The sequence below is a fragment of the Poromitra crassiceps genome (genome assembly GCF_964638095.1).
Source record: "Poromitra crassiceps genome assembly, chromosome: 7".
Classification (NCBI taxonomy): domain Eukaryota; kingdom Metazoa; phylum Chordata; class Actinopteri; order Beryciformes; family Melamphaidae; genus Poromitra; species Poromitra crassiceps.
In genome coordinates this window covers 45352173-45378781 of record NC_139628.1, presented here as the reverse complement: position 1 = coordinate 45378781, position 26609 = coordinate 45352173, and the positions used below count along the sequence as shown (strand labels likewise).

General features: G+C 41.7%; 3 protein-coding genes and 1 long non-coding RNA gene across 4 annotated transcripts; all 4 read right to left on the bottom strand.

Annotated features, from left to right (window-relative positions):
* Positions 1–6106: 6106 nt before the first annotated feature.
* On the bottom strand, positions 6107–8929 carry LOC310780077. The gene is made up of 3 exons (XR_014552901.1): positions 8800–8929; positions 7066–7146; positions 6107–6967 (listed from the first exon to the last, which is right to left on the bottom strand). It is a non-coding gene; the product is annotated as an uncharacterized lncRNA (long non-coding RNA).
* A 2586-nt stretch (positions 8930–11515) lies between these two features.
* LOC310780076 (ependymin-like) lies at positions 11516–16887 on the bottom strand. The gene is made up of 6 exons (XM_083640622.1): positions 16793–16887; positions 16591–16625; positions 15982–16116; positions 13621–13807; positions 12748–12835; positions 11516–12277 (listed from the first exon to the last, which is right to left on the bottom strand). Exons 1-6 carry the CDS (start codon positions 16872–16874, stop codon positions 12154–12156), a joined length of 651 nt encoding a protein of 216 aa, XP_083496748.1. The 5' UTR covers positions 16875–16887; the 3' UTR covers positions 11516–12153.
* Positions 16888–18669: 1782 nt separating this feature from the next.
* LOC310779637 (ependymin-like) lies at positions 18670–21685 on the bottom strand (the record flags this gene model as incomplete). Its single annotated transcript, XM_083640143.1, has 6 exons — positions 18670–18799; positions 19449–19536; positions 20035–20218; positions 21083–21217; positions 21375–21409; positions 21637–21685. 6 exons carry the CDS (start codon positions 21683–21685, stop codon positions 18670–18672), a joined length of 621 nt encoding a protein of 206 aa, XP_083496269.1.
* Positions 21686–23536: 1851 nt separating this feature from the next.
* On the bottom strand, positions 23537–26544 carry LOC310779636 (ependymin-like; the record flags this gene model as incomplete). The annotated part of the gene is made up of 6 exons (XM_083640142.1): positions 23537–23666; positions 24325–24412; positions 24924–25107; positions 25941–26075; positions 26238–26272; positions 26496–26544. 6 exons carry the CDS (start codon positions 26542–26544, stop codon positions 23537–23539), a joined length of 621 nt encoding a protein of 206 aa, XP_083496268.1.
* Between the last annotated feature and the right edge of the window lie 65 nt (positions 26545–26609).

Below are 26609 nucleotides of genomic sequence, written 5' to 3'. Positions count from 1 at the left end.
AGAGTGCTGACAGGAATGCATCCGAATTCAGTGACCGTGCTCATGTACTTTCCTGGAGGGACAGACATGGGAAATAAATGATAGAGAATAAAATCAGAATTCTCAGGAAAAAGTCAGAATTCTGAGTTTAAACTCACAATTCTGAGATTAACCCTATAGTGCCTGGCCCAAATAAAATGCTGGTGTCAGGTATGGATACGTCTTTACTTAAAGGAAGTGACACATTGCAACTTAAGAGTGAAATACAATCTGTCTCCTAAGCAGTCAGCAGCCATCCGACCAGAGCAAGCTGGACTCACCCATGTTACATCTTTTTCCTCTGTCTTCGGTATGCATTACGTTAGGCCTACATGACTTTTCTGAGTGTTCATATTCAAATTTTTCAGTTATTGCTGTCATGAAATTGCCAAGTGTAGCTTTTGCCTTTAGCTGAGTTGACTTAGTATAAGCAGCCGTTCCTTATGTTCTCACCTGCATTATTGGGCAGCTTTCCTTCCCAGGTTTTGACCAGGAGCCCCTGTCCACTTCTGGACGAGCTGCCCAGGACGGTCTGGCCCAGCAGAGAGGCATTGTTTGGGATCGCCATGGGTTGGAAGTCTGTGTTCAGGGGCATTTTTCTGCATTTACGGTTTAAATAATCAAACCCGTACATGACAGCCTGGTGGATGAAATTCATGGGAAGAAAATGTTTAGCGCTCATTCTGCTGTCTTACCAGATTTGTTCAACATTGTTTTTACGTCTGACATTTAAAAAAGTTGTGGTGGAGAAGACAGCGTGGAGGGTGGGGGACCAGCTGTTTACTCAAAGGTATATTCACACTCCAGCCATAATGCCCAAGGCACTGCTGCACTGTGGCTGCCATTAGGATGGGTCAAATACAGATACAGTGTCACTTCATCATGGCACTTTTATCTTATCCAAACTTTATGGATTTATAGTTATAATCAAACCTCTGCTCATGCTCGCTTTGTCATTCTCTCCTGCTTGCTTTGCCTCTGCTGCATCGTCTATTAAAACATCAACTTGAACCTGGTGTGTGTTTTTAATTTATTTCAGCCTTTAGCAGTTATCATTTTGCTTGACCACCATAGATTACCACCCAAAGCGATAGATTATGAGCCGTTGTGCAAAGTTCAGCACAGGAAACACCTTTGTACTCTACGTCTAGTTCATTAAGTCCATACAGTCACATTTATTTGGGCTTGTGTGAGAATGACAAAGAGCTTCCTCTCTTTGACGGGTATTACCTGCTGCGTAAACATCAAATTAAAACGTGGTTAAAGGCCGGCTTTACCGTGGGGAATATGAATATATATTAATTCTTAAAAAATCTTAAATTTCGAATCCGTTGAAATTTTTGAAATTGCTTGTTCACAGCCAGAGAAAAAAATTAAAAAAAAAAAAAAAAAAAAAAAAAATTGGGCCAGGTGACGCGTTTCGCGTCATCTGGGCCAAGTCCGCCTTGCAATTTGGAGGCATTTTTTTTTTTTTTTTTTTTCTCTGGCTGTGAACAAGCAATTTAAAAAATTTCAACGGATTCGAAATTTAAGATTTTTTAAGAATTAATATATATTCATATTCCCCACGGTAAAGCCGGCCTTTAATCTTTGACTACCCATTTATTTTGTTGCCTGGCAACATCCAGTTGAGGATGATCTAGCCAGATGTATGGCATTTTCCCCCCTAAAACTATCTATCTTCTTCTCCCTCCTAAATAATGTGTTGACTATTTTCAATAATGAAGACTATACTTAGCAGCTAACGCCCAGTTCAGGTCATATCAGTGCACGAACCCTTTCTTTGAGGTTGTATAACCCAGAGATTCTCAAATGTTTTTCAGCCAAGGATCCCTTACCTGATAGAAAATCCCCCTCATTCTGATTTGTGATTTTGGGCTGAGCTTAATTATTTCCACGGTAACATGCTTGACTTTTAAATTGATAGATTAGAATGTAATCCATGAACCATTTTAGATTTAAAGCATACAATATTTTTGTTGAACTATGAAGCTTTTGCAAAAATAAAAATAAAAGAAATAATTATTATTTACCTGAGAACCTTTCGCGGACCCCTGGCAAAGTGCCACAGACCCCTGGGGGTGCCACGGACCCCTGGGGGTGCCACGGACCCCCATTTGAGAACCACTGGTATAATCCATTCATTGTTAGGCTCGCCCCCTTTCACTGATGCTGTCTCCTCATCCATTCACAGTTTACCACGTTGCATGTGGCAATAACCAATCAGCCCAAGCTATTCCTTTCCAGCTGATCCCAATCACCTAATCAGCGTAGTTAGTATATCAGAGTCCATGATGTTTTACTCTGTTTGCTACGTGCTGCGTATGTGCCATGTGTCATTCTCAGTTGCTGATCATCATCGCTGAAGCAGTTGTTTTCGCCCCACCTCCTCCCCTGACCACCACTATCGTCATGGCTCCTGAAGGATTCCCTATGGGGGATTTCCTATCCTATTCTTCACTGACGACGCCCTCTCATCATCTCAGGAGAGCGTCATCATCTCATGGAGTCATACGCCAAAATTAATTTGTTGTATCATTAAAGCTTGTTAAACTTTCTACTAGTCTCTCATTATTGAAATAGAGTTGTCCAAGGCAGGATGAGACACAAAACCTGCAATGGGCCAAATGACCAAAACAACAAAGGCTGCCAGCTGCCTCACTGTTAATGTTGATGAATGGTGTTTACCAAACTTATGACGTTCATCCAATAAGACAACGGAAGTTATCAGTGGCACATTAAAAGATGTTGATGCGACTGCATCTAGTGCACAATCTAGCCACTGTGACTACCAGATAACTTTGCAACCCCCTATACAATGTTCTTATTTTACTGTGCTTTATTGCTTGATGACGAGCCCATGTCAAAGACTATCTGCCCAAGTTCTTAAATTTACATTCAAAATATTTAATACTAATTTTTATAGTCAAGATTGTTTTTTCTCCTTGAATAAAACATAAATATCTCAGTGCTCTTTCCACCTCAAGCTCACTCTGAAATGAATTATGTGTGCTATAATTTGCATGTTATTGGTTCAGTCACCTCTCTGTAGAGCAGAAGAACACTACCAGAGGAGTAGGACTTGTTCTGGTAGTCCTGCAGGAGGATCCGCTCTTCCAGTGCATCTTGGAGGGAAAACAGTCATTCTGGGTGGACTGGGAAAAGAATAGGTTGTGAGTACTTCTGTCACTCTACTACTGCATTTACTGGTGCTTAGTAATTATGCTCATAGGCTGCGATAACAAATAAATAAATAAATAAATAAATAAATAAATAAATAAATAAATAAATACATACATACATACATACATACATACATACATACATACATACATACATAGATAGATAGATAGATAGTTAGATAGATAAATACCGATAAATAAATAAATAAATAAATAGATAAATAAATAAATAAATAAATAAATAAATAAATAAATAAATAAATAAATAAATAAACAAACACACAAACAAACAAACACACAAACAAGCAAACAAACAAACAAATAAATAAATAAACACTCACCACAGTGAGGACTCCGGTCAGCAGAGGAGGACTTGCTGTACGAAGAAGGAAGATGTGTTTTAATTGCAAACATAATGGTAAAATGCAACAATAAATCAGCAGTGAATAAGACCCAACCACTGAGCTCAAATAAACAATGGGAAATAATATCACAGCTATCATCAAATACTATTGAAATGAGAAACAATGCAAAGTGACAAATCAATTCAAAATCCTACTGGTCAACACATCCATCCTCTCTCTGTTATGATACTTACTGCAGGGATGGGGCTCCTGGGCCAGGCAGCCTAGTGCCAGTGAGCACATTAACAGTAAAGCTCTCATGCTGCACGAGTCCACGCTCCTGCTGCTCACAAACTGCAGCACAGACCTGCCAGGTCTGTTCCTTATCAACACTGACTGACACCTAACTCCAGCTTCCGGGTTTTCCATCAAACATCATCAGCCTTTTGAGATGCCACTCCTCATATGCCCGTGTATGTTTGCATGGGCTTATTGAAAACCTGTTGTGATCTGACTCACCTCATGATAAGAGGCCATCTAATAAATCAGGTGAAAATAGGAACTGTCCTAAGCTAGTATAATGTTTCATGGAGACACCTGTTGACTCTAGGTCATTGAAAGGGAAATTGCACTATCAATTTTAGAGCCTCAACACATAGCTATTGACTTCCATACTAACCTAAAATACAGTACCTTTTAATTTAAAGAAGTCAATATCGATATATAAATGTGCAGAATCTTTCAATTCACCAGGTTGATAAAAGTTGATCCAAATCCAAATGCAAGGGTGGACCTGAGGCTGGTACAGTGGGTCAGAGGTACTGTGAAGAATGGTGTTTGTATTCACAAAGGAAGGAGGCTAATTATGGATTATGTGTTGTTGATTTCATAATCAACAAGGGGGGACTGTGGAAGAAGATTCAACACATGTATTAATAGCTGAACTGGGATCATGTCAGGTTCTATCGTGCCATATTCAAACAAACTGGCACTCAGCCAGTAGTGAGCACACTCACCGGTGTTTTAAAAGTTTCTGTGCACGGCACGGGAGAACACTTGGTAGGAGAAGGAGAGCCAGCACAAAATGTCCTTTTGTTAGATTTATTCCAGTTTCGCCAGGTACAACACGGACGTTTCAGCCTAACGGCCTTCTTCAGCGTGTTGCTGTGTCAGGCGGAAATGACGTTTAAATACTCTGAGACCGGAAGTCCCTTCAATAAATGAAATATCAAAATTCAGTTACAGTATATAAAGAATTCAAGAACCAAGTAATGCACAACACACAAGTTCCATTATCAAAGAAAAACAACATGTCTACATACAACAATGTATGCATTTATAAATAACATTAGTTTGGTCAGCCCCACTGTGTGGGAGAGCAGAACCAGGCCTAGGTAGAGGCCCTGCTGTGTTCAAAGTGACAGGTAGGGGGGAGTGTAAGCCAGGTCTGGACTACAGATAGAGACAACAAAATACAATAGAAATGTTTAAAAAAAGAATTATGCTTAAATAATTGCACGTTTCCACTATAATGGCCTAGAAAGAGGTCCTGCTGTGTTGTGATAACAGACAGGAGAGATTAAGTTAAGGCTGCCTGGAATGCATATTACTAAGTACATTAAAAATAGACAATACAAATATATACAGAATTGTACATTCAAAGAAAACAGCCTAATAACAGTTCCTCATTAAGTCCTTTCGGATGCTCTGTCTGAAGAGTATGAATCCAAAAGGCCTCTTTTTGTAGCAAGGCCCTATCTCTATCCCCACCCCTTTTCAATGGACTGACAGTTTCTATGCCCTGGAACCTCAGGGTGCAAACATCATGTCCCATAGCGTTGAAATGTCTCGCTACAGAAGATTTTTCATCCTTATTAGTCCTCACAGTTCACCAGGGGCTTCATGGGAGAGAGGGGGGGGGGGGGGGGGGGGAGAGTGAGAGCTTAATGACCTGCAAGCCGATAGGCTACACGTTTCCGAATCCCAAACAGCCATGCTCAAATCCAGGTGTATTGTCATGATGATGTGAGGGTCCATCTCTCTCACCATGCCATGCTGGTGGGGCGAGCCGGTATTATGCAGAGTTTTGCCCCAATTAAACATTAGACATTATTCAAATATGCTGCCACAGATTATTCTTGTCATAGATAATTCTGGTTGTGATTTAAGTCACTTTAGTCAATGCCAGGCTAGAAGCAATACACTTAAGAGATGGGGTTTAAATTCATTGTGCCTTTAATATGAACTCGCCTTTGTTGATGTCAGTGTTCTTGTTTAATTCATGTTAGTAAACTTTAGGGATATCTGAATTCACTATGTCAATACAAAATATGATGCACTGTATGGTGGGTCATAAAAAATAATTGTGATATTAGCTCCATGTTATTTTTCTGTAGTATCACAAATCAGACACTTACGATCAGTTTCATAAGCTCTCCATTTACTTTGTAATGACAATTTACATAACATTTTTACATTGTTGTTTACATTCTAGCAATGCAATGCCAAGATGTATGGCTGAGAAACAAACATGACTATGCACAGTCAGACTCTGCTGTCACTGAACTTTGATTCAATGATTACACGTTTCATTGGACAGAAAGAAGCTTGTTATGCAGACAGGAGGCGCTCTTCAGCAGGTTCGATGCAGCGATGTTTCTTCAGACGAGATGACCGAGTGAACATTTTCTTACAGCGGTCACACCAGTAGCCCGTTCCAGTGTGAATGCGTTTGTGTGTTGTTAGGGCACTTGACTGGCTGAAACTGCTCCCACATTGGTCACATTGGTACGGCTTCTCTCCAGTGTGAATGCGTTGATGTGTTTTTAGGGTACCTAACCGACTGAAACTGCTCCCACATTGGTCACAGTGGTAGGGCTTCTCTCCAGTGTGAATGTGTTTGTGTGTTGTTAGCGCACTTGGGACATTGAAACTACTCCCACATTGGTCACAGTGGTAGGGCTTCTCTCCAGTGTGAATGCGTTGATGTGTTTTTAGGGTATCTAACCGACTGAAACTGCTCCCACATTGGTCACAGCGGTAGGGCTTCTCTCCAGTGTGAATGCGTTTGTGTATTGTTAGCGCACGTGGGACACTGAAACTACTCCCACATTGGTCACAGTGGTAGGGCTTCTCTCCAGTGTGAATGCGTTGATGGCTTTGTAGGTGACCTAACTGACTGTAACTGCTCCCACATTGGTCACAGTGGTAGGGCTTCTCTCCAGTGTGAATGCGTTGATGTGTTTTTAGGTGACTTGTCTGTCTGAAACTGCTCCCACATTGGTCACAGTGGTAGGGCTTCTCTTCAGTGTGAATGCGTTGATGTGTTTTTAGGTGACTTAAGTGACTGAAACTGCTCCCACATTGGTCACAGTGGTAGGGCTTATCTCCAGTGTGAATGCGTTTGGGTCTCTTGGTGTCTCTCTGTTTCCATAAAAGAAGACATAAAGAAAGAATTAGGACAGAGGGACATGTGTGTGTGTGTTGCAACATCAGTGATACAACAGTGATATTTTTCTCACCTCTTCTGAAGCATCCATTTCGACAATGTTCCTCCTATCCTACGCCAGAAGTCTGTCCTCCCAGGCTCCCACCAAGCAGCTCTGTAGATACAGCAGGGTTAAATCATTCATATACAATTGTATTTCAAATTCAAACTCTTCAGTAAATTGTTCAAAATCGAATGGTATGTTGCTTAAAATTGATTGAGATAATCATACATAGGTTTGAAGGTATAATACAAAGATTAACAATCTAAAGGTTGAAGACTTGTGAGTTCTTGAATAGCAGAGGATTTAATGAATGCATTAAGACAAATTCCTTGTAGCCTGTGTAATCTTGCATAATGTGGCAATAAAAGCGATTCTGATCAAAAAAAGTTGTGGTGGAAGTCAAATGTTATAGGCTATGGGCTCTCCTGATTCTGATTATCGCTGAATCGTTTGGTTTGACCAAGTACAACTATTTCATAAGCCTTTTACAATATGAATGGAGGATGGAAATCTCTTGGTGCGCATGCTGAAGCAGGAAGTGTGTGTGTGAGAGTCAGTCGAGAGAGAGAACAAAGGCCGAGGGTCATGTAAAACCAATGCTTGGACGGCCTTGGTTTTCTTGAGTTGTTGGACATGATAGAATTTGGGATCATCTCAAATCTAATAAGGAGATGATCGAGAGACAGAGTTGTGCACACATTAGCAGATCCGTCTATTCTCTATCTATTCCCTTATCAACTCGTATAATAGGCTACTCGATAAGATCACCACTATCGTCCTCGATGCTTGTAGAATATATATTCCATAATAATATATGATAAGTAGCCTATGCACTACTAGCCGCAAAACGCGACTATTTCACTCGAGTACCTCTCCCATCATATTCGCGCTCGCCCGACCCCTTTATCGAGGGAAAGTTGCACATTTAGCGATCTACAAGCTTCAAACATGCACCAATCACTAATATAAACTACGCACCTTGTTGCCACGGATGTTGTCGAGCAGGCCGCGCTGAGGCCGCGCTTTGTTAACTCGTATTTTAAGAAAGTTTGGGTTATTTGTGTGTCCGGAAACATTATTTTCCCTTCTCCAACGACTCTTCTTCTTTTTTGCTGCTCACCGGTTCAACTGCTCAACTGCGCCACCGCATCATGGGGTATTACATGTTGTAAGTAGTGTAGGAATTGATGAGTTTGGGATGAGGTCATTTGTTTGCTTTAGGTCAGCTGTAACTATCGACCAATGACATCTCGACATAGGGTCATCCAAGCGCCATTGTTGCTTGAGGGCAGGATCAAAGCAGTGAGTTTCTCGGGGAAACCTGTGACTGACAGAACGACACAGGGCAAACCCCATACTTGACACATGATGTAATACCCCATGATGCGGTGGCGCAGTTGAGCAGTTGAACCGGTGAGCAGCAAAAAAGAAGAAGAGTCGTTGGAGAAGGGAAAATAATGTTTCCGGACACACAAATAACCCAAACTTTCTTAAAATACGAGTTAACAAAGCGCGGCCTCAGCGCGGCCTGCTCGACAACATCCGTGGCAACAAGGTGCGTAGTTTATATTAGTGATTGGTGCATGTTTGAAGCTTGTAGATCGCTAAATGTGCAACTTTCCCTCGATAAAGGGGTCGGGCGAGCGCGACTATGATGGGAGAGGTACTCGAGTGAAATAGTCGCGTTTTGCGGCTAATGCACTACACGTCTTATCTAACAATAAGGCTAATTTAATTCTGCCATGAATGATGATTCCGCCTTACTTGGAGTCTTTACGTTTCCAAAGTTGTCCTTGCTTGTGCTCAGTAGTTGTTGTCGACTGGATCGGAGCACAAAGAAACCTCAGAGGCCTAGTCCTCCTGGTCTATTGTCCTCCTGGAATTTCTGCAGAAAACCTCTCTTGGGTGATCACAGCTGGGCCGCGGTCTAAAGGGAGGCAGAACGACTGAACAGCTTTTTATATAGCGTACGTGACGTCACACCTTTGAACTCACCTAACGCCCGCCCATTGTAGTACAGACGGTTAAATAATGTGGGGGTTGTGGCGGCTTTGTTTGAATGAGGCGTGGGCGGGACTTTGTAGCTAAACCTTTGTCCTTCACAGTGTGCATTGCTGAGCCTGTGACCAAGCAGCTTGTGTCTATATCCTGTAGTTTTATAGCTATGATGATTTGAGATAGCCTACTTATTTCCCCCTTGTCCCCCCCAAATACATATTTAGCACATTTGAACCCTATTATATTATATTATATTATATTATATTATATTATATTATATTATATTATATTATATTATATTATATTATATTATATTTTATTTTATTATCGGTATGTAACATTATTTAATGTTATAATGTTAAATAGCCTACTGTAGATATACATGAGCGGGATTTAGTTTATGCATAAAAAATACATTTTGGATTTATTTGGCGAGCTAGCCTATTGATGGCCCGAGATCATGATTTATTGGGCACCCCTGCTGTAGAGGAACTAGTGATATCTATACTGTTTATTAATAGGTTGCATTGGTTTAAGTTAAGTTTATGTGATGTTAAGTTAGTTTAGCTTTAGTTTACGTTTGATCTTTTTGAATGATCACCTTGGTGTAGGGATGCACAAAAAAGCTATAAAGTTACAGGATGAAAAAGCTATAAAAAGATTAAGCCACAAATATTTCATAAGCTTGCGATGAAATTTATTGTATTTTGGACATGTGTTGTGTAAATACAGTCAAAGTTTGTCACAGATGCATATAGGGTGACACATCTTTACAGCAGGGCTAAAACCTAATGTCTTTGACAAACAACAACAACAATGGTTTCTCAATAGCTGCCTTTTTTGCACTCCTCAAAGCAAAATCAGGCAAAAAAAAAGATTTTTCTTTTTGCCTGGCCCACCATTAACTCCACCCATGGATCTGACTCACATCATGATAAGAGAACTGGCCCAGCACTGCAACATCAAACAACAAGCTACCATGATGAAGCGAACATCCAGAGTAAAGATTGAAAAGCTCTGAGAAAACCTTTGAAAGTTGAAGGAAGTTTTGAAAGGCCATATAAGAAATCAGGTGAAAACGGGAAATGTCCTATATAAGCTAGTATAATGTTTCATGGAGACGCCTGTTGATTTTAGAGCCTCAAGACATAGCTACTGACCCTAAATCCATATTAACCTAAAATACACTACCTTTTAATTTAAAGAAGTCAATATCGATATATAAATGTGCAGAATCTTTCAATTCACCAGGTTGATAAAAGTTTATCCAAATCCAAATGCAAGTGTGGACCTGAGGCTGGTACAGAAACATGACATCATGTGCCCAAGCCCAATTGGCTACACTGGTTCATCCTCACAAATTGACTGAGCTCCATTTTATCATAATGATTCTGATTCGGCTTCTGAAATGTGAATCTGGAAGACACTCCTGAAGTGTGACTCTAGTTTATTTTCGAATTGACCTCAATCCCTGGTCATGACAATTCAAAACCCGGGAGAGATGCATTGCAATCAGCTCAGGCAGGAAATGGGCGGGGTGGACAACACGACATGTTGGGTTCACCATTGTACTAGAACTGGCCCAGCACTGCAACATCAAACAACAAGCTACCATGATGAAGCGAACATCCAGAGTAAAGATTGAAAAGCTCTGAGAAAACTTTTGAAAGTTGAAGGAAGTTTTGAAAGGCAGCAGACAGACAGAGGAAAGACTACAGAAACAACTCAAAGCTAACGCGACAGAGTCGTCTGAGCGTGCGCGCTGGCCCGGGTCGAGTCCCGCTCCAACACCATTACCAGCAGCTAGGGGCCAGGTCAGCCAGCCCTGACCTCCACAGCTCAACTTTGACTGACATTGGAAGTTGTTTAGGCATTTGCGTCAGTCGGTTGTGTCACGAATCGATGCGGCCGCCAACCTCAAAACACAAATCTCTGTATGGGACCGGTCTATACTAGCAGCCAGTATGGACTCCAGTTCTGACAGCAGCCTGTCTGTTGCTCTAGATCTCTTTGCAGTCTGTCCATGCTGTTTATTTCCATGGATCTGCCTGTAGAGGGTGCTGCTGTGTTTCTCTGACAGCCGATGTGTTTCCAGCAATTTGCAGTCAATTTGAAAGACACGGCAGCAACATTTCTCCTCCCTCACCCTCATAATGATGATATCAGTGTATCAACCGCTGATAACACAACAGCCTTTACTCAGAAACACAGTGTGATTATTATTACAGCTGTTATGACAGAAGACGGACATCAATGAGAGTGAGACAGATGCTAGAAAAATGTAAAAAAAAACGTCTATTGGTGAGAGACATAGACAGAGAGAGAGAGAGAGAAAGAAAGTTGCAGTGTTTACACAGTTCCCACTCACCTATATATTTCGTTCAACAACAAAAGTACACATTTTCACCTTTGTACTTAAGTTAATTTGATCTACCCGTGTATATTATGTTACACAGCTGTTTACACACTTTCCTTATACAAATCCAATCTAATTCAAATTTATTTATAAAGCACATTTAAAAGCAACACAGTTGACCAAAGTGATGTACAATCAAAATAGCAAAAAGAAAACTATAAAACACAATACAACTAGAGGTGCACTCAGAGAGCAGACTTCTACCAAGGCCAATACTCCAGTCTGATATTATGCAAATTTTGTGTGGGAATCGGATCAGAAAACGAACCCTGAAAAGCTGCATTTGAGACTATCAGACAACTCATGCACATCTAATCAAAGAGGGGCTCAAACAATATGTTTCTTCTTTTGAAGCCACAGATATTTCCTAGTAGTTTAGTATCGGCTTGCTATGAAATCTATTGTATTTTGGACACATGTGAATCCAGTCAAAGTTGGTCAGAGATGAATACAGTACAGAATGATACATCTTTACAGCAGCTCTAAATCTAATGTATTTGACAAAAAGCTGCCTTTTTTGCAGTCCTCAAAGCAAAATCAATGTAACACCAAGATGATTATTGGGAAATGTCAAAAATAGTTGCGACAGTTGAGATGGTGGTTAGGAGGCCCTCAGTGCTTGTTCAGGAACAAGCTGAGGAAGCTAGCTGGTTCCTCTGCTTCAGTGCTGGAACAAGCTGAGGAAGCTAGCTGGTTCCTCTGCTTCAGTGCTGGAACAAGCTGAGGAAGCTAGCTGGTTCCTCTCCTTTAGTCATTATTTCTGTCTGACAGAAGTCTGGAGGGATGAGCTGCTGGGGGTCCGAAATCCCGATGACATTGTTGAACATGCTAGTGAACAGGAGGACAAAGGGTGCATTTATTACAAAAGGAATTAAGGGGACTATATATATATATATATATATATATATAGTGATATTGGCCTGACAGCATTCATATTTAATTAGGTCATTATGGAAAATGTCATTAGTCATTAGTCATAGCACTACCCACAGCAGCCAGCAGGTCTCACACACACACACACACACACACACACACACACACACACACACACACACACACACACACACACACACACACACACACACACACACACACACACACACACACACACACACACACACACACACACACACACACACACACACACACACACACACACACACACACACACCTTTTGAACTAATTATGAAAATGTGCAGAAAGCAACTACTGTAGAGTGATATGTATATGATATGATGTGTCTCTGCACCAATGCCAAGTCCTTTATACACTGTTGATCTGAATGTAGACCTACACACCTTGCCTGCACCCATCCGAAATGGTCAGTCTGGTACATAGTGCTGACAGGAATGCATCCGAATTCAGTGACGGTCATCATGTACTTTCCTGGAGGGACAGAGATGGGAGACAAACAGCTAGATAGATAGAAAACAGAAAGACCACATCACCCTTCTCCTCTCTCTCCACTTCTAGAATCAACTTTTGTCCACTTACTGTACATCCACCTGCCTAATTGAGATCCCACAGATTCACCCTATTGGCCCAAATAAAATGCTAGTGTCACGTACGGACGCGTCTTCGCCAAAGTGAAGAAAACTGAACTACATGGAAGAGTGAAATACAATCTGTCTCCTAATAAGCAGCAGTGAGCTAACCCTGCGAGGCAGCTGGATTTGCACGAGAACAAGATCACGATCACACAACAAATCCAACTTGCCACGCTCCAATCTATTGGTTTGGACCAATCAGCCTCCAAGGAAGTAAGAGGCGGTCCTAAGTCGCTCAAGTTAGCTCGTGAAGTGATATATGGTGATAGACAGATGTTTCATCCAATCACCTGCCAAGTACTTTTTGAAAGTGCTTGCCCTTTTTAATCGGTCTCAAAGATCGAGTTCCCAGATGGATCTGTGAAACAAACCATGTGGCAGCGTCAGGTTAGCAGTGAGCAGCGCTCCGTACAGAGAAAGCTGGACTCACACACTTGACGTTACATGACTTCTGACTGGTCAAATTCAAATTTTGTAGTTAGCCTATATCTCTTGCTGCCTTGAAATTGCCAAGTGTAGCTTTTAGCCCTTATATAGGCCTAGCTGACTCATTTGAGTTAGTAAGTGGCAGAAGTGTTATGAAGAAGGCCAAAATGAAAAACTGCAGCCATTCCCTGCTCTCACCTGTGTTATTGGGCAGTTCTCCCGTCCAGGTGTTGACCAGGAGCCCCTGCCCAGGTCCAGAGGAGCTGCCCAGGACTACCTGGCCCAGCAGAGAGGCGTTCTTTGGGACCCCCATGGGCTGGAAGTCTGTGATCAGAGGGCTTTTTTTGCATTTGCGGTTTACATCATCAATCTCGTACACGACAGCCTGGTGGATGACATTCATGGGAAAAATGTTTAGCGCTCATTCTGCTGTCTGACTTGTTCCAACATTGAAAAACTCAACGATCAGGAGTAGGGGTGAAGTAATAACTGCTAGTTACTGTGATTGACTTTCCCATAAGCATTTTTAAGCATTTTTAAATGCCTGTACTTTCACTTCTGCTTTTTAACCCTGTATGTTGTAAGAGTTGTGTGAGTTGTGACTATATGACTCCTGTCAGTGGCAATAAAACACAGTGTTTCTGGACTTTACTTCCCATAAGAGTTACTAGCTTGAGATTTGTGATTATCAAGGACTCACTCTAACTATAACCAAATAATAATATCTCATAAAATAATTTGGGGATACTTGAGACTATAAGATCTGTGCCCCGACCCGTCACCTGTGATTAAACAAAGTCTTGACACAGTCAATTACAAAGGTTTATTAGCCGCTGAGAGGCTAAGTATGGAAGGCTGACGTTGTGTCCTGCTCCAATCAAACACCTCGACTCCGCGGCTGAGTTTTAAATGTTCATTTTATACACTCTCCCCTCTGCCTAACCAGGCTGACTGACTTTTCCGCATTCCACTACCAACACACACACACACACACACACACACACACACACACACACACACACACACACACACACACACACACACACACACACACACACACACACACACACACACACACACACACACACACACACACACACACACACACACACACACACACACACACACACACACACACACACACACACACACACACACACACACACACGCACACACACACACACACACACACAACTCTCTGATGAAGCAGTGTGAGCACAACACAAATACATTACATACTGTAGGAACCTATAATATATTTGTTCTCACCCGCTGCCTGCCCACCCTGCTAGAAAACAAACAAACAAACAAACAAACAAACAAACAAACAGCATAGACCAGCATGAATTCCTTGCTGATATGCTTTTTTGTTTTTGTTTTTGCAGGGCACATGTGTGCACCCCATTTACACCTGGTTTTTAAATGTGACCTGTATCTGGATAAGTTATCTGGTCGCATTTAAAAACCAGGTGTAAATGGGCAGGCCCGTAGTTTGGTAGTTTGGTAGTTTTTTTTTTTTTAAATAGCCCCGGCCCCCAGATCTATTCATCTGTCATTGATGTTTTAATTTGACAGTTGATCAGAAATGCAACAATTTGCTTCCTCTCTTTGTGCTATAGAAGGAAGAGAGATACTGTAACTCACAACATTCAGATTTTGCACTGAGGCTAGATTAGGGCTAGACTTTGGGGACAGTTCTATTGAAGTGAATGGGTAAGTAACTCCCCTGTGATGTTTGTGTAGATGGGCCATTGTATTTAATTGAACAGTATTCTGCCATGTGACCTGTATGCAGAATATAAATTATATTATATGGGGAGACATTTATTTTTTGTATCATTTTAAAGCAACAGCACAGTAAGGAGGATATTAATCTAACATGATGTCTGTAGTTCTTTATAGATCTAGCCTCTTAATTTTGCTCTCAAAGTGCACCAGATTGAAGCATTTTACTTTAAGATGGACAAAAACAATTATCCGGGGGGATAACAGCCCCCCCTGGCCCCCCACGCCGTGCTAAAATGACCTCGGTATTTCTCAAACCCTGCTACGGGCCTGTAAATGGGGTATAAAAGATCTCAACACAATGTGAGCCAGACTACCTCCAGATGTGGTCAGGAAGATCTGATCACATCCGGATCACGGTGCATTTACACCTTGCATTAGCATGCATTTTTCTTTATCCAGATAACATCCAGATAGCTTATCCAGTTACAGGTCACAATTAAAAACCAGGTGTAAATGGGGAATTAGTTTTACCCGTGCCCGTACCCGTTAATTTATATAAATATATTTTTTTAATAAGTTTACACAACATTTTTGCGTGGGACTCTGATTCAGGTCAGTCCGCCAGAAACGCGTAAGTTGATGTGCTTCGTCAGATGGCCTCTAACTGTGCGTTCATCCGGATCCGGGCTTGTTTTTAGGGAACTAGTAATTTTCAGATTTTCTACTTGAATATGAATATTTCAGTGAAATGTCCACCTCTGATCAGGCACACCACACTCTGAAATGAATGATTTGGGCTCTAATGTGCATTTCATGGCTTTGGTCAGTCACCTCTCTGTAGAGCAGAAGAGCATCATAGGTGAAGGACGTGTTCTGGTACGTTCCCAGCTCATGCAGGCGGATCCTCTCTCCCATCCCATCATACATATACTTGGCATAGGCCCACAGCTTCTCATTCTGCGTGGACTGGGAGAGAAACGTTTGGTTTGAGTACAGTTAGTAGGCCCTTTTTCACAGCAGCCATTTTGTGCCTAAAAGGCAGGAAGTAACACAGGTGGACCAAAACATTAATTAGGGTTTCCAACTTCCAGTCCATTTACCGTAGGTGTTCCAGCGCTGGGGCCCTAATTAGTGAGTTGGTTGCACCTGTGTTTACCCTGCCTTTTTAGACACAAAATGGCAGCTGTGGAAAAAGGCCCGTTGTGGGGACTTTTCTTATTTGAAATGGTATTTGTTCTTTACAAAAGCCCCCCCCCCCTCACTGCTTAACACTGCTGTAATAGGCTACTGTGGTAATCTGGTTAATGAAATGCGAAAAAACTGTAACTCTGTCACTGTATCTGTATCTACTACTACACTATTGTTTAGGCTGCTTAATTGTGCTCATAACATCATAATTACTTTGACAAAGAAAAGAAAAAAGAAAAAAAACACACTCACCACAGTGAGGGCTCCGGTCAGCAGAGGAGGACTTCCTGTATGGAGAAGGAATCGTTTTAATTGTAAACTGGTCAGTAAATGCAACAGTAAAGCAGCAGTGAATAAGACCCATAGACATAAACAATGGGAAATAATATCACGGCTATCATCACCTATTGTTGAATACTAAACACATCCATCCTCTCTCTGTTATGATACTTACTGCATTGATGGGGCTTCTGGGCCAGGCAGCCTAGTGCCAGTGAGCACATTAACAGTAAAGCTCTCATGCTGCACGCGTCCATGCTCCTGCTGTTCACAAACTGCAGCACAGATCTGCCAGGTCACTTCCTTATAAACACTGACACAGGCTCCGGGGCAACGTCAGCTTCCGTGTTTTCCTTCCAACACCAGCCTTTTGAAATCCGACTCCTCATAGGCTTACAGTACCTGTTGTTATCTGGCTCGCATCACAAGAGGCCATAATCAATCAGCTGAAATTGAGCTGCCTAGGGGCTAGGGGTTTTCAAAGTCTGAGACTATGGGCCTCCCCTTGGTGCAAAGCTTGGAAAAAGGTGCCTCCCCTTAGTTTTCTTGCTTAGTTTCACAAAATTCTTGGATGCCTATGGGATCATGAGTATGTTATTTGACCCCAAAGATAGTCAACGATTGAGACAAAATAGCCTGATATTGCCGTTTGACATATTTCAGGCTACACCAAATACATTAAAAAGATCTGTCTGATCTTTGAAGGTATTTATTTGTTTCTGCCTCTGGGAAAGTGGGAAAAAACACACACACAAAATCTCCAAAATCTCTTAATGAACTATCTCTTTAATCAAACCACACATTTAGGCTATTCTATGTTATTTGATAACTAATGTAACTGGTGATAAGTAATGTAATATTTTTGCACTTCTATTCACTGAGCCTCCGCTGAAACGGTTTGGAGTCCCCCTGGGGAGGCCCACCTCCCACTTTGAAAACCTCTACAATGTTTCATGGAGAAGCTGGTTGAACACTACGGTAAATGAGAAGGAAAATTGCACTTCTATCAATATTACAGCCTCAAGACATATTGACCTAAAAAATGAGGCTACTAACCTGAAATACACAATCTTTTAATTCACCAGGCTTGTAAAAGTTGGTTCAAATCCAAATGCAAGTGAACTGTGTGAACTTGACGCTCTGGTACAGTGGGTCAGAGGTGACGAATGTTGTTTGTATTCACAAAGGAAGGCAGAAAACCAGTACTGGATTCCGGTGGAATGGGGTTGATCACATGGGCTAATTGCTTCACCAGTGACATCACAGTCATAAGATCTGGAGGTGTGTGACTGCAGTCACCTGACTGGCACACCTGAACATTACATGAATCCTCCTGCACACTACTAGCTACTACTAACTCTTTCTCCTGCAAACGCATCATAAAGAGTAACTAAACCCTAAAATCACTTTTGTCAGCTGAAAACCAATATGGGAATTTAGTAGTGTTATTCATGGATTCAGGTAAAAATCTTCAGTGCAAAATATTTGAATTCTACATACGGTACTTTCATTCATAGAGGCTGCCCTCTATTGGTTGAAACCCACTTTTTAAATTGAGTTTATTTGAATTTTCCTAACAGTTGTAAGTTTTTTTTTGTGAAGCCACAAATAATTTATTTCCTATGATATAGGCTTGCTATGAACAGGTTCCTACATATTTTCCATTTCAAATGTTCAGACTTCTCGGTAGATTTCTCAGACCATATTTGAAAATGTGCATTCTAATTCTGCATATTACGATGCGGTACCATTTTGCTATATGTTTCTATAGACAATAGTCTGGAAACATACTTTTTCCATACTCTCTTTTTCTTACCCCATACTTTTCCAGACCTGGAAAATACTCAAATCAAATTTGATACTTTTCCATTAAATCTCTTTTATTTTGGACATGTATAAATCCAAAGTTTGTCAGGGATGCATAGGATGACACATCTTTACAGCAGGGCTAACTCTAATGTATTTGAAAAAGAAAAATCATTGTAACCCCAAGATGATTATTGGGAAATATCGAAAATATTTGCAACAGTTGAGATGGTGGTTAGGAGGCCCTCAGTGCTTGTTCAGGAACAAGCTGAAGAAGCTAGCTGGTTCGTCTCCTTCAGCCATTATTTCTGTCTTGCAGAAGTCTGGCGGGTTGAGCAGCTGGGGGTCTGTCATCCCGACGACGTTGTCGACGAAGCTGGTGAACAGGACAACAAGGATGCGTTTATTACAAAAGGAATTAAAGGTGTGTTTTTTTACAACCTCCAAGCTTTTACAATTTTACATGGTGATTTTTACCTCTTAACTTTTTCCACATTCTCTCGTGTGACAAAAGGGATTCAAAATTAATGTATTCTGGATTTTTGGTGTCAAATATAAGCAAAGTACTCTTTTCTAAAAGAGTGGAGTGGACGTAGCCTCTAGGAAGTTTATAGGACAGTATGACATTCTAATAACAGTAAAACCTACAGTAGTTTGCAAAAGTAGTCACCCCTTTACTCACTTGGACTACATGCATATTGTCTCACTGGCAAACACGTTTGATAATAACATAATTTTTCATGTTCTAATCTGACCTTTCTTGTTGGGAAGATTTATCAGAGGTCCCTTAAATACATTCTAATGTGACTTTACGGTGTACGGTGGCGTTTTCTCCTGCAGAATGCATTTGCCCAGTATAGAAATTTTGAACAATAATCCCACACAAGCACAAGGAAATGTGCAGAAAGCAACTACTGTACATGTAGAGTGGTATGTATGTGATATGATGTGTCTCGGCACCAATGCCATTGATAAAAATACTTAAGTCCTTTTTACACTGTTGATCTGAATGTAGACATACGCACCTTGTCTGCACCCATCCATAATCTTTGGTGTGGTACACATTGCTGACAGGAATGCATCCGAATTCAGTGACCGTCATCATGTACTTTCCTGGAGGGACAGAAATGGGAACTCATTTACGTTTATCAAACAAGTTTCAGGAGCAGAGCCACACTTTTATTTATTTTTATCTTTATTTATACAGGGGGAGTCTCACTGAGAGCAATGCTCTCTTTTTCAGGAGCGTCCTGTTCAAATTCACACAAGCATTCATACCTGGAAGCTGACCAGTACAACCATAGTCTGACCTGCTGGCCACTGATCAGCTCCACTGGAGCAGTTGGCGTTAAGGGCCTTGCTCAAGGGCATCTCAGTGGTGGTAATGAGGGAGGGGCAAGCCTTTTCCCCAGGCAGATTTATCCTGCCGGTCCTGGGGATTGAACCGACGACCTACCGGGTCCCAAACTCGCTCCTCTAACCATTGGGCCACCACTGCCCCAAACACCTCACGCACGCCTCTCACCCACACCTCCTCAGACAGCTCGATTACCTCCATGGTCCATGAACAAGGCCAAAATGAAAAGCCGCAGCCATTCCTTATGTTCTCACCTATATTAGGCACATCTCCCACCCAGTTGTTGACCAGGAGCCCCTCTCCAGGTCCGGAGGAGCTGCCAATTACTACCTGGTTCAGCAGAGAGGCGTCCTGTGGGACCCCCATGGGCTGGAAGTCTGTGGTCAGAGGCCTTTTTTTGCATTTATGGTTTACATCATCAATCTCGTACATGACAGCCTGGTGGATGACATTGATGGGGAAACATGTTTAGTGCTCGTTTTGCTGTCTCCACAGATTTGTTCAACATTGTTTTTACATTTGTCATTTATACGTAGAAAGTCAGGGGGGTGGAGTACTTTCTGAAGGCACTGACTGTACACACTTTAACGTGAAATTGAAACTCAATAATCGTTTTTATTCTTAAAAGGATTATTGAGTTTCAATTTCAGGTTAAAGTGTGTAATCCTTTTAACTCAATTCCTTTTAATAAACAAATAATCAGGAGCAGAGGTGGAAAGTGAATAATTCCAAATGCTAGTCACTGTGGTTGAGTTCCCCAGCATGTTAAGCATTCAGTACTTTCACGTCTGCTTTTTAACCATTTATGTTGTAACAGCCGTGTGCGTTGTGTGACTATGAGTCCTGTCAGTTACAAGACAACTTTCTGGAACAGGAGGGAAAACCGCGCTTCAGCTGACGAACTGCGCCCAACCGGTGCTTCTCAGAAAAGGGGACTGAGTGAACACATGAGAAAGAAACAATCTGGAGCACACGGTCAAAGTTAAGGCAATTTAATAAGTGCAAGCAGACTAACGTTTCGACACACAAAGTGTGTGAGTGCAAGGTTTTTGACTCTGAAGAAGACACTTTTGCACAACTTTCTGGACTTTGCTTCTCATATCATTACTAGCCCTGAGATTTGTGATCATCAAGGAACCACTCCCCAAACCATAATATCTTGTAAAAGAATTTGAGGAGGCAAGAGAAGCGTTGGCCCTGCGAAGAGGTTCTGGCCCGGTAGGCCCGTTCTGTAATACATCCCTGAATACAACCACAATGTGAAATGAATGATTTGGGCTATAATGTCATTGCTTGGGTCACCTCTCTGTAGAGCAGAAGAGCATCATAGGTGAAGGACTGGTTCTGCTGGGTTCCCAGCTCTTGCAGGCGGATCCGCTCATCCATCCCATCATACATATACTTGGCAAAGGCCCACATCTTCTCATTCTGGGTGAACTGGGAGAAGAACGAGAAGAACCATTTGAGTACTTCTGTCACTCTGGATCTACTACTGCTCTTGCTGATGCTTAGTCATTATGCTTACTGGTGTGGTTAATTGTGCTCCCCTAAACATCATAATTACTTTGAAAAACATAAGCAAACAAACACTCACCACAGAGAAGGCTCCCGTCAGCAGAGGAGGACTTTCTGTATGAAGAAGGAAGATGTGTTTTCATTGAGACCCACAGAGTGAGTTTTATAAGCGAGTTATACACAATAGGAAATAATACATGACAGCTATCATCATCATCATCATCATCATCACCTATTCTTGAATACTAGCAGGATGACATAAGAGCAATGCAAATATGGAAAAATCAATTGAAAATCCTATTGATCAACACGTCGTCATCCATCCACTCTCTGTTACTTACTGCAGGGATGGGGCGTCTGGGCCAGGCAGCCTAGTGCCAGCGAGCACATTACCAGTAAAGATCTCATGCTGCACGAGTCCGATTCCCACCTGCAACAGATCCAGCAGAGGCAAAGTCTCTCCCTTATAAACACTGACACCGCCGCTCCGGGGGGGACGTCAGCTTCCGGGTTTTCCTTCTACAGTAACACCATTGGGCTTTTGAAATCCCACTCCTCATAGGGCTACCTGTTCTTATCTGGCTCCTCTAGGACTACCTGTTCTTATCTGGCTCCTCATAGGCCTACCTGTTGTTATATGGCTCACATCACGAGAGGCCATATATAATCAATCAGGTGAAAGGCAGGCCTGCCTTATATGGGCCTGTTGGGCCATTCGACCGAATTTGTGCAAAGTCAGAGTTGGAAACATCTTGAAATAAATGTTTTTCTTATAAACATCTAAGATTTCCATACTTAAATGATATTTAAATGTGTTTTTGTTGTTGTGGGACAGCACGGATTCGGTAGAATGTATAGTGTAATGGTAAATGGACTGCATTTATATAGCGCTTTACAATGTGCCTGCATTCACCCATTCATACACCAAGGGCGGCAAGCTGCCACGCAGGGTGCTGGCGCAGCCATCGGGAGAAATTTGGTGTTCAGTGTCTTGCCCAAGGACACTTCGACATGCGGACTGGAGGAGCCGGGGATCGAACCACCGACCTTCTGATTGGTGGACAACCTACTCTACCTCCTGAGCCACAGCCACAGCCACCCCAATACAATACACTACGATGTTTCACTCTGTTGAATGTTAGGTAATGGGAAAATTGCACTTCTAAAAATGTTACAGCCTCAAGACATACTGACCTAAAATATGTACTAACCTGAAATACAGTATGTTTTAATTCACCAGGTTTGGAAAAGTTGACCCAAACCCAAAGGCAAGTGAACTATGTGGACCAGGTGTGGACTCTAGTACAGTGGTCAGAGGTGAAGAATGTTGTTTGTATTCACAAAGGAAGCAAGAAAGCCAGTACTGGATGGCGGTGGAATGAGGTTCATCACATGGGCTAATTGCTCCATCAGTGACATCACGGTCATAAGATCTGGAGGTGTGTGAGTGCAGTCACCTGACTGGAGCACCTGAACATTACATGAATCCTCCTGCACACTAGCTACTACTAACTCTTTCTCCTGCAAACGCATCATAAAGAGTACCGGTAACTAAACCCTAAAATCACTTTTGTCAGCTGAAAACCAATATGGGAATTTAGTAGTGTTGTTCATGGATTCAGGTAAAAATTTTCAGTGCAAAATATTTGAATTCTACATACGGTACTTTCATTCATAGAGGCTGCCCTCTATTGGTTGAAACCCACTTTTTAAATTGAGTTTATTTGAATTTTCCTAACAGCTGTAACAGATTTTTTTTTGTGAAGCCACAAATAATTTATTTCCTATGATATAGGCTTGCTATGAACAGGTTCCTACATATTTTCCATTTCAAAACTCTATACTTTTCCATACTCAAATGTTCAGACTTCTCGGTAGATTTCTCAGACCATATTTGAAAATGTGCATTCTAATTCTGCATATTACGATGCGGTACCATTTTGCTATATGTTTCTATAGACAATAGTCTGAAAACATACTTTTTCCATACTCTCTTTTCCTTACCCCATACTTTTCCAGACCTGGAAAATACTCAAATCAAATTCCATACTTTTCCATTAAATCTCTTTTATTTTGGACATGTGTAAATCCAAAGTTTGTCAGAGATGCATAGGATGACACATTTTTACAGCAGGGCTAACTCTAATGTATTTGAAAAAAGAAAAATCATTGTAACCCCAAGATGATTATTGGGAAATATCAAAAATATTTGCAACAGTTGAGATGGTGGTTAGGAGGCCCTCAGGGCTTGTTCAGGAACAAGCTGAAGAAGCTAGCTGGTTCGTCTCCTTCATCCATTATTTCTGTCTTGCAGAAGTCTGGCGGGTTGAGCAGCTGGGGGTCTGAAATCCCGATGACGTTGTCGAAGAAGCTGGTGAACAGGACAACAAGGATGCGTTTATTACAAAAGGAATTAAAGGTGTGTTTTTTTACGACCTCCGAGCTTTTAAAATTTTACATGGTGATTTTTACCTCTTAACTTTTTCCACATTCTCTCGTGTGACAAAAGGGATTCAAAATTAATGTATTCTGGATTTTTGGTGTCAAATATAAGCAAAGTACTCTTTTCTAAAAGAGTGAAGTGGACGTAGCCTCTAGGAAGTTTATGGGACAGTATGACATTCCAATAACAGTAAAACCTACAGTAGTTTGCAAAACTAGTCACCCCTTTACTCACTTGGACTACATGCATATTGTCTCACTGGCAAACACATTTCATAATAACATAATTTTTCATCTTCTAATCTGACCTTTCTTGTTGGGAAGCTTTACACGAGGTCCCTTAAATACATTCTAATGTGACTTTATGGTGTACGGTGGCGTTTTCTCCTGCCGAATGCATTTGCCCAGTATAGAAATTTTTAACTATAATCCCACACAAGCACAAGGAAATGTGCAGAAAGCAACTACTGTACATGTAGAGTGGTATGCATATGATATGATGTGTATTTTTATCAATAGCACCAATGCCATTGATAAAAATACTTAAGTCCTTTTTACACTGTTGATCTGAATGTAGACCTACGCACCTTGTCTGCACCCATCCATAATCTTTGGTGTGGTGCACAGTGCTGACAGGAATGCATCCGAATTCAGTGACCGTCTTCATGTACTTTCCTGGAGGGACAGAAATGGGAACTCATTTACGTTTATCAAACAAGTTTCAGGAGCAGAGCCACACTTTTTTAATTTTTTTTTATCTTTATTTATACAGGGGGAGTCTCACTGAGAGCAATGCTCTCTTTTTCAGGAGCGTCCTGTTCACATTCACACACGCATTCATACCTGGAAGCTGACCAGTACAACCATAGTCTGATCGGCTGACCACTGATCAGCTCCACTGGAGCAGTTGGGGTTAAGGGCCTTGCTCAAGGGCATCTCAGTGGTGGTAATGAGGGAGGGGCAAGCGCTGCCTTTTCACTTTCCCCGACCAGATTTATCCTGCCGGTCCTGGGGATTGAACCGACGACCTTCCGGTCACAAGCTCGCTCCTCTAACCATTGGGCCACCACTGCCCCAAACACCTCACGCACGCCTCTCACCCACACCTCGTCAGACAGCTCGATTACCTCCATGGCCCATGAACAATGCCAAAATGAAAAGCTGCAGCCGTTCCTTATGTTCTCACCTATATTAGGCAGATCTCCCACCCAGGTGTTGACCAGGAGCCCCTCTCCAGGTCCAGAGGAGCTGCCAATTACTACCTGGTTCAGCAGAGAGGCGTCCTTTGGGACCCCAATGGGCTGGAAGTCTGTGGTCAGAGGCCTTTTTTTGCATTTATGGTTTACATCATCAATCTCGTACATGACAGCCTGGTGGATGACATTGATGGGGAAACATGTTTAGTGCTCGTTTTGCTGTCTCCACAGATTTGTTCAACATTGTTTTTACATTTGTCATTTATACATAGAAAGTCAGGGGGGTGGAGTACTTTCTGAAGGCACTGACTGTACACACTTTAACATGAAATTGAAACTCAATAATCGTTTTTATTCCTTAAAGGATTATTGAGTTTCAATTTCAGGTTAAAGTGTGTAATCCTTTTAACTCAATTCCTTTTAATAAACAAATAATCAGGAGCAAAGGTGGAAAGTGAATAATTCCAAATGCTAGTCACTGTGGTTGAGTTTCCCAGCATGTTAAGCATTCAGTACTTTCACGTCTGCTTTTTAACCATTTATGTTGTAACAGCCGTGTGCGTTGTGTGACTATGAGTCCTGTCAGTTACAAGACAACTTTCTGGAACAGGAGGGAAAACCGCGCTTCAGCTGACGAACTGCGCCCAACCGGTGCTTCTCAGAAAAGGGGACTGAGTGAACACATGAGAAAGAAACAATCTGGAGCACACGGTCAAAGTTAAGGCAATTTAATAAGTGCAAGCAGACTAACGTTTCGACACACAAAGTATCTTCTTCAGAGTCAAAAACCTTTTTTGACTCTGAAGAAGACACTTTTGCACAACTTTCTGGACTTTGCTTCTCATATCATTACTAGCCTGAGATTTGTGATCATCAAGGAACCACTCCCCAAACCATAATATCTTGTAAAATAATTTGAGGAGGCAAGAGAAGCATTGGCCCTGCGAAGAGGTTCTGGTTCAATGTGAAATGAATGATTTGGGCTATAATGTCATTGCTTGGGTCACCTCTCTGAAGAGCAGAAGAGCATCATAGGTGAAGGACTGGTTCTGCTGGGTTCCCAGCTCTTGCAGGCGGACCCGCTCTCCCATCCCGTCATACACACACTTGCAATAGGCCCACAGCTTCTCATTCTGGGTGGACTGGGAGAAGAACGAGAAGAACCGTTTGGTTTGAGTACTTCTGTCACTCTGGATCTACTACTGCTCTTGCTGATGCTTAGTCATTATGCTTACTGTTGTGGTTAATTGTGCTCCCCTAAACATCATAATTACTTTGAAAAAGATAAGCAAACAAACACTCACCACAGAGAAGGCTCCCGTCAGCAGAGGAGGACTTTCTGTATGAAGAAGGAAGATGTGTTTTCATTGAGACCCACAGAGTGAGTTTTATAAGCGAGTTATACACAATAGGAAATAATACATGACAGCTATCATCATCATCATCATCATCACCTATTCTTGAATACTAGCAGGATGACATAAGAGCAATGCAAATATGGCAAATCAATTGAAAATCCTATTGATCAACACGTCGTCATCCATCCACTCTCTGTTACTTACTGCAGGGATGGGGCGTCTGGGCCAGGCAGCCTAGTGCCAGCGAGCACATTAACAGTAAAGATCTCATGCTGCACGAGTCCGATTCCCACCTGCAAACACAGATCCAGCAGAGGC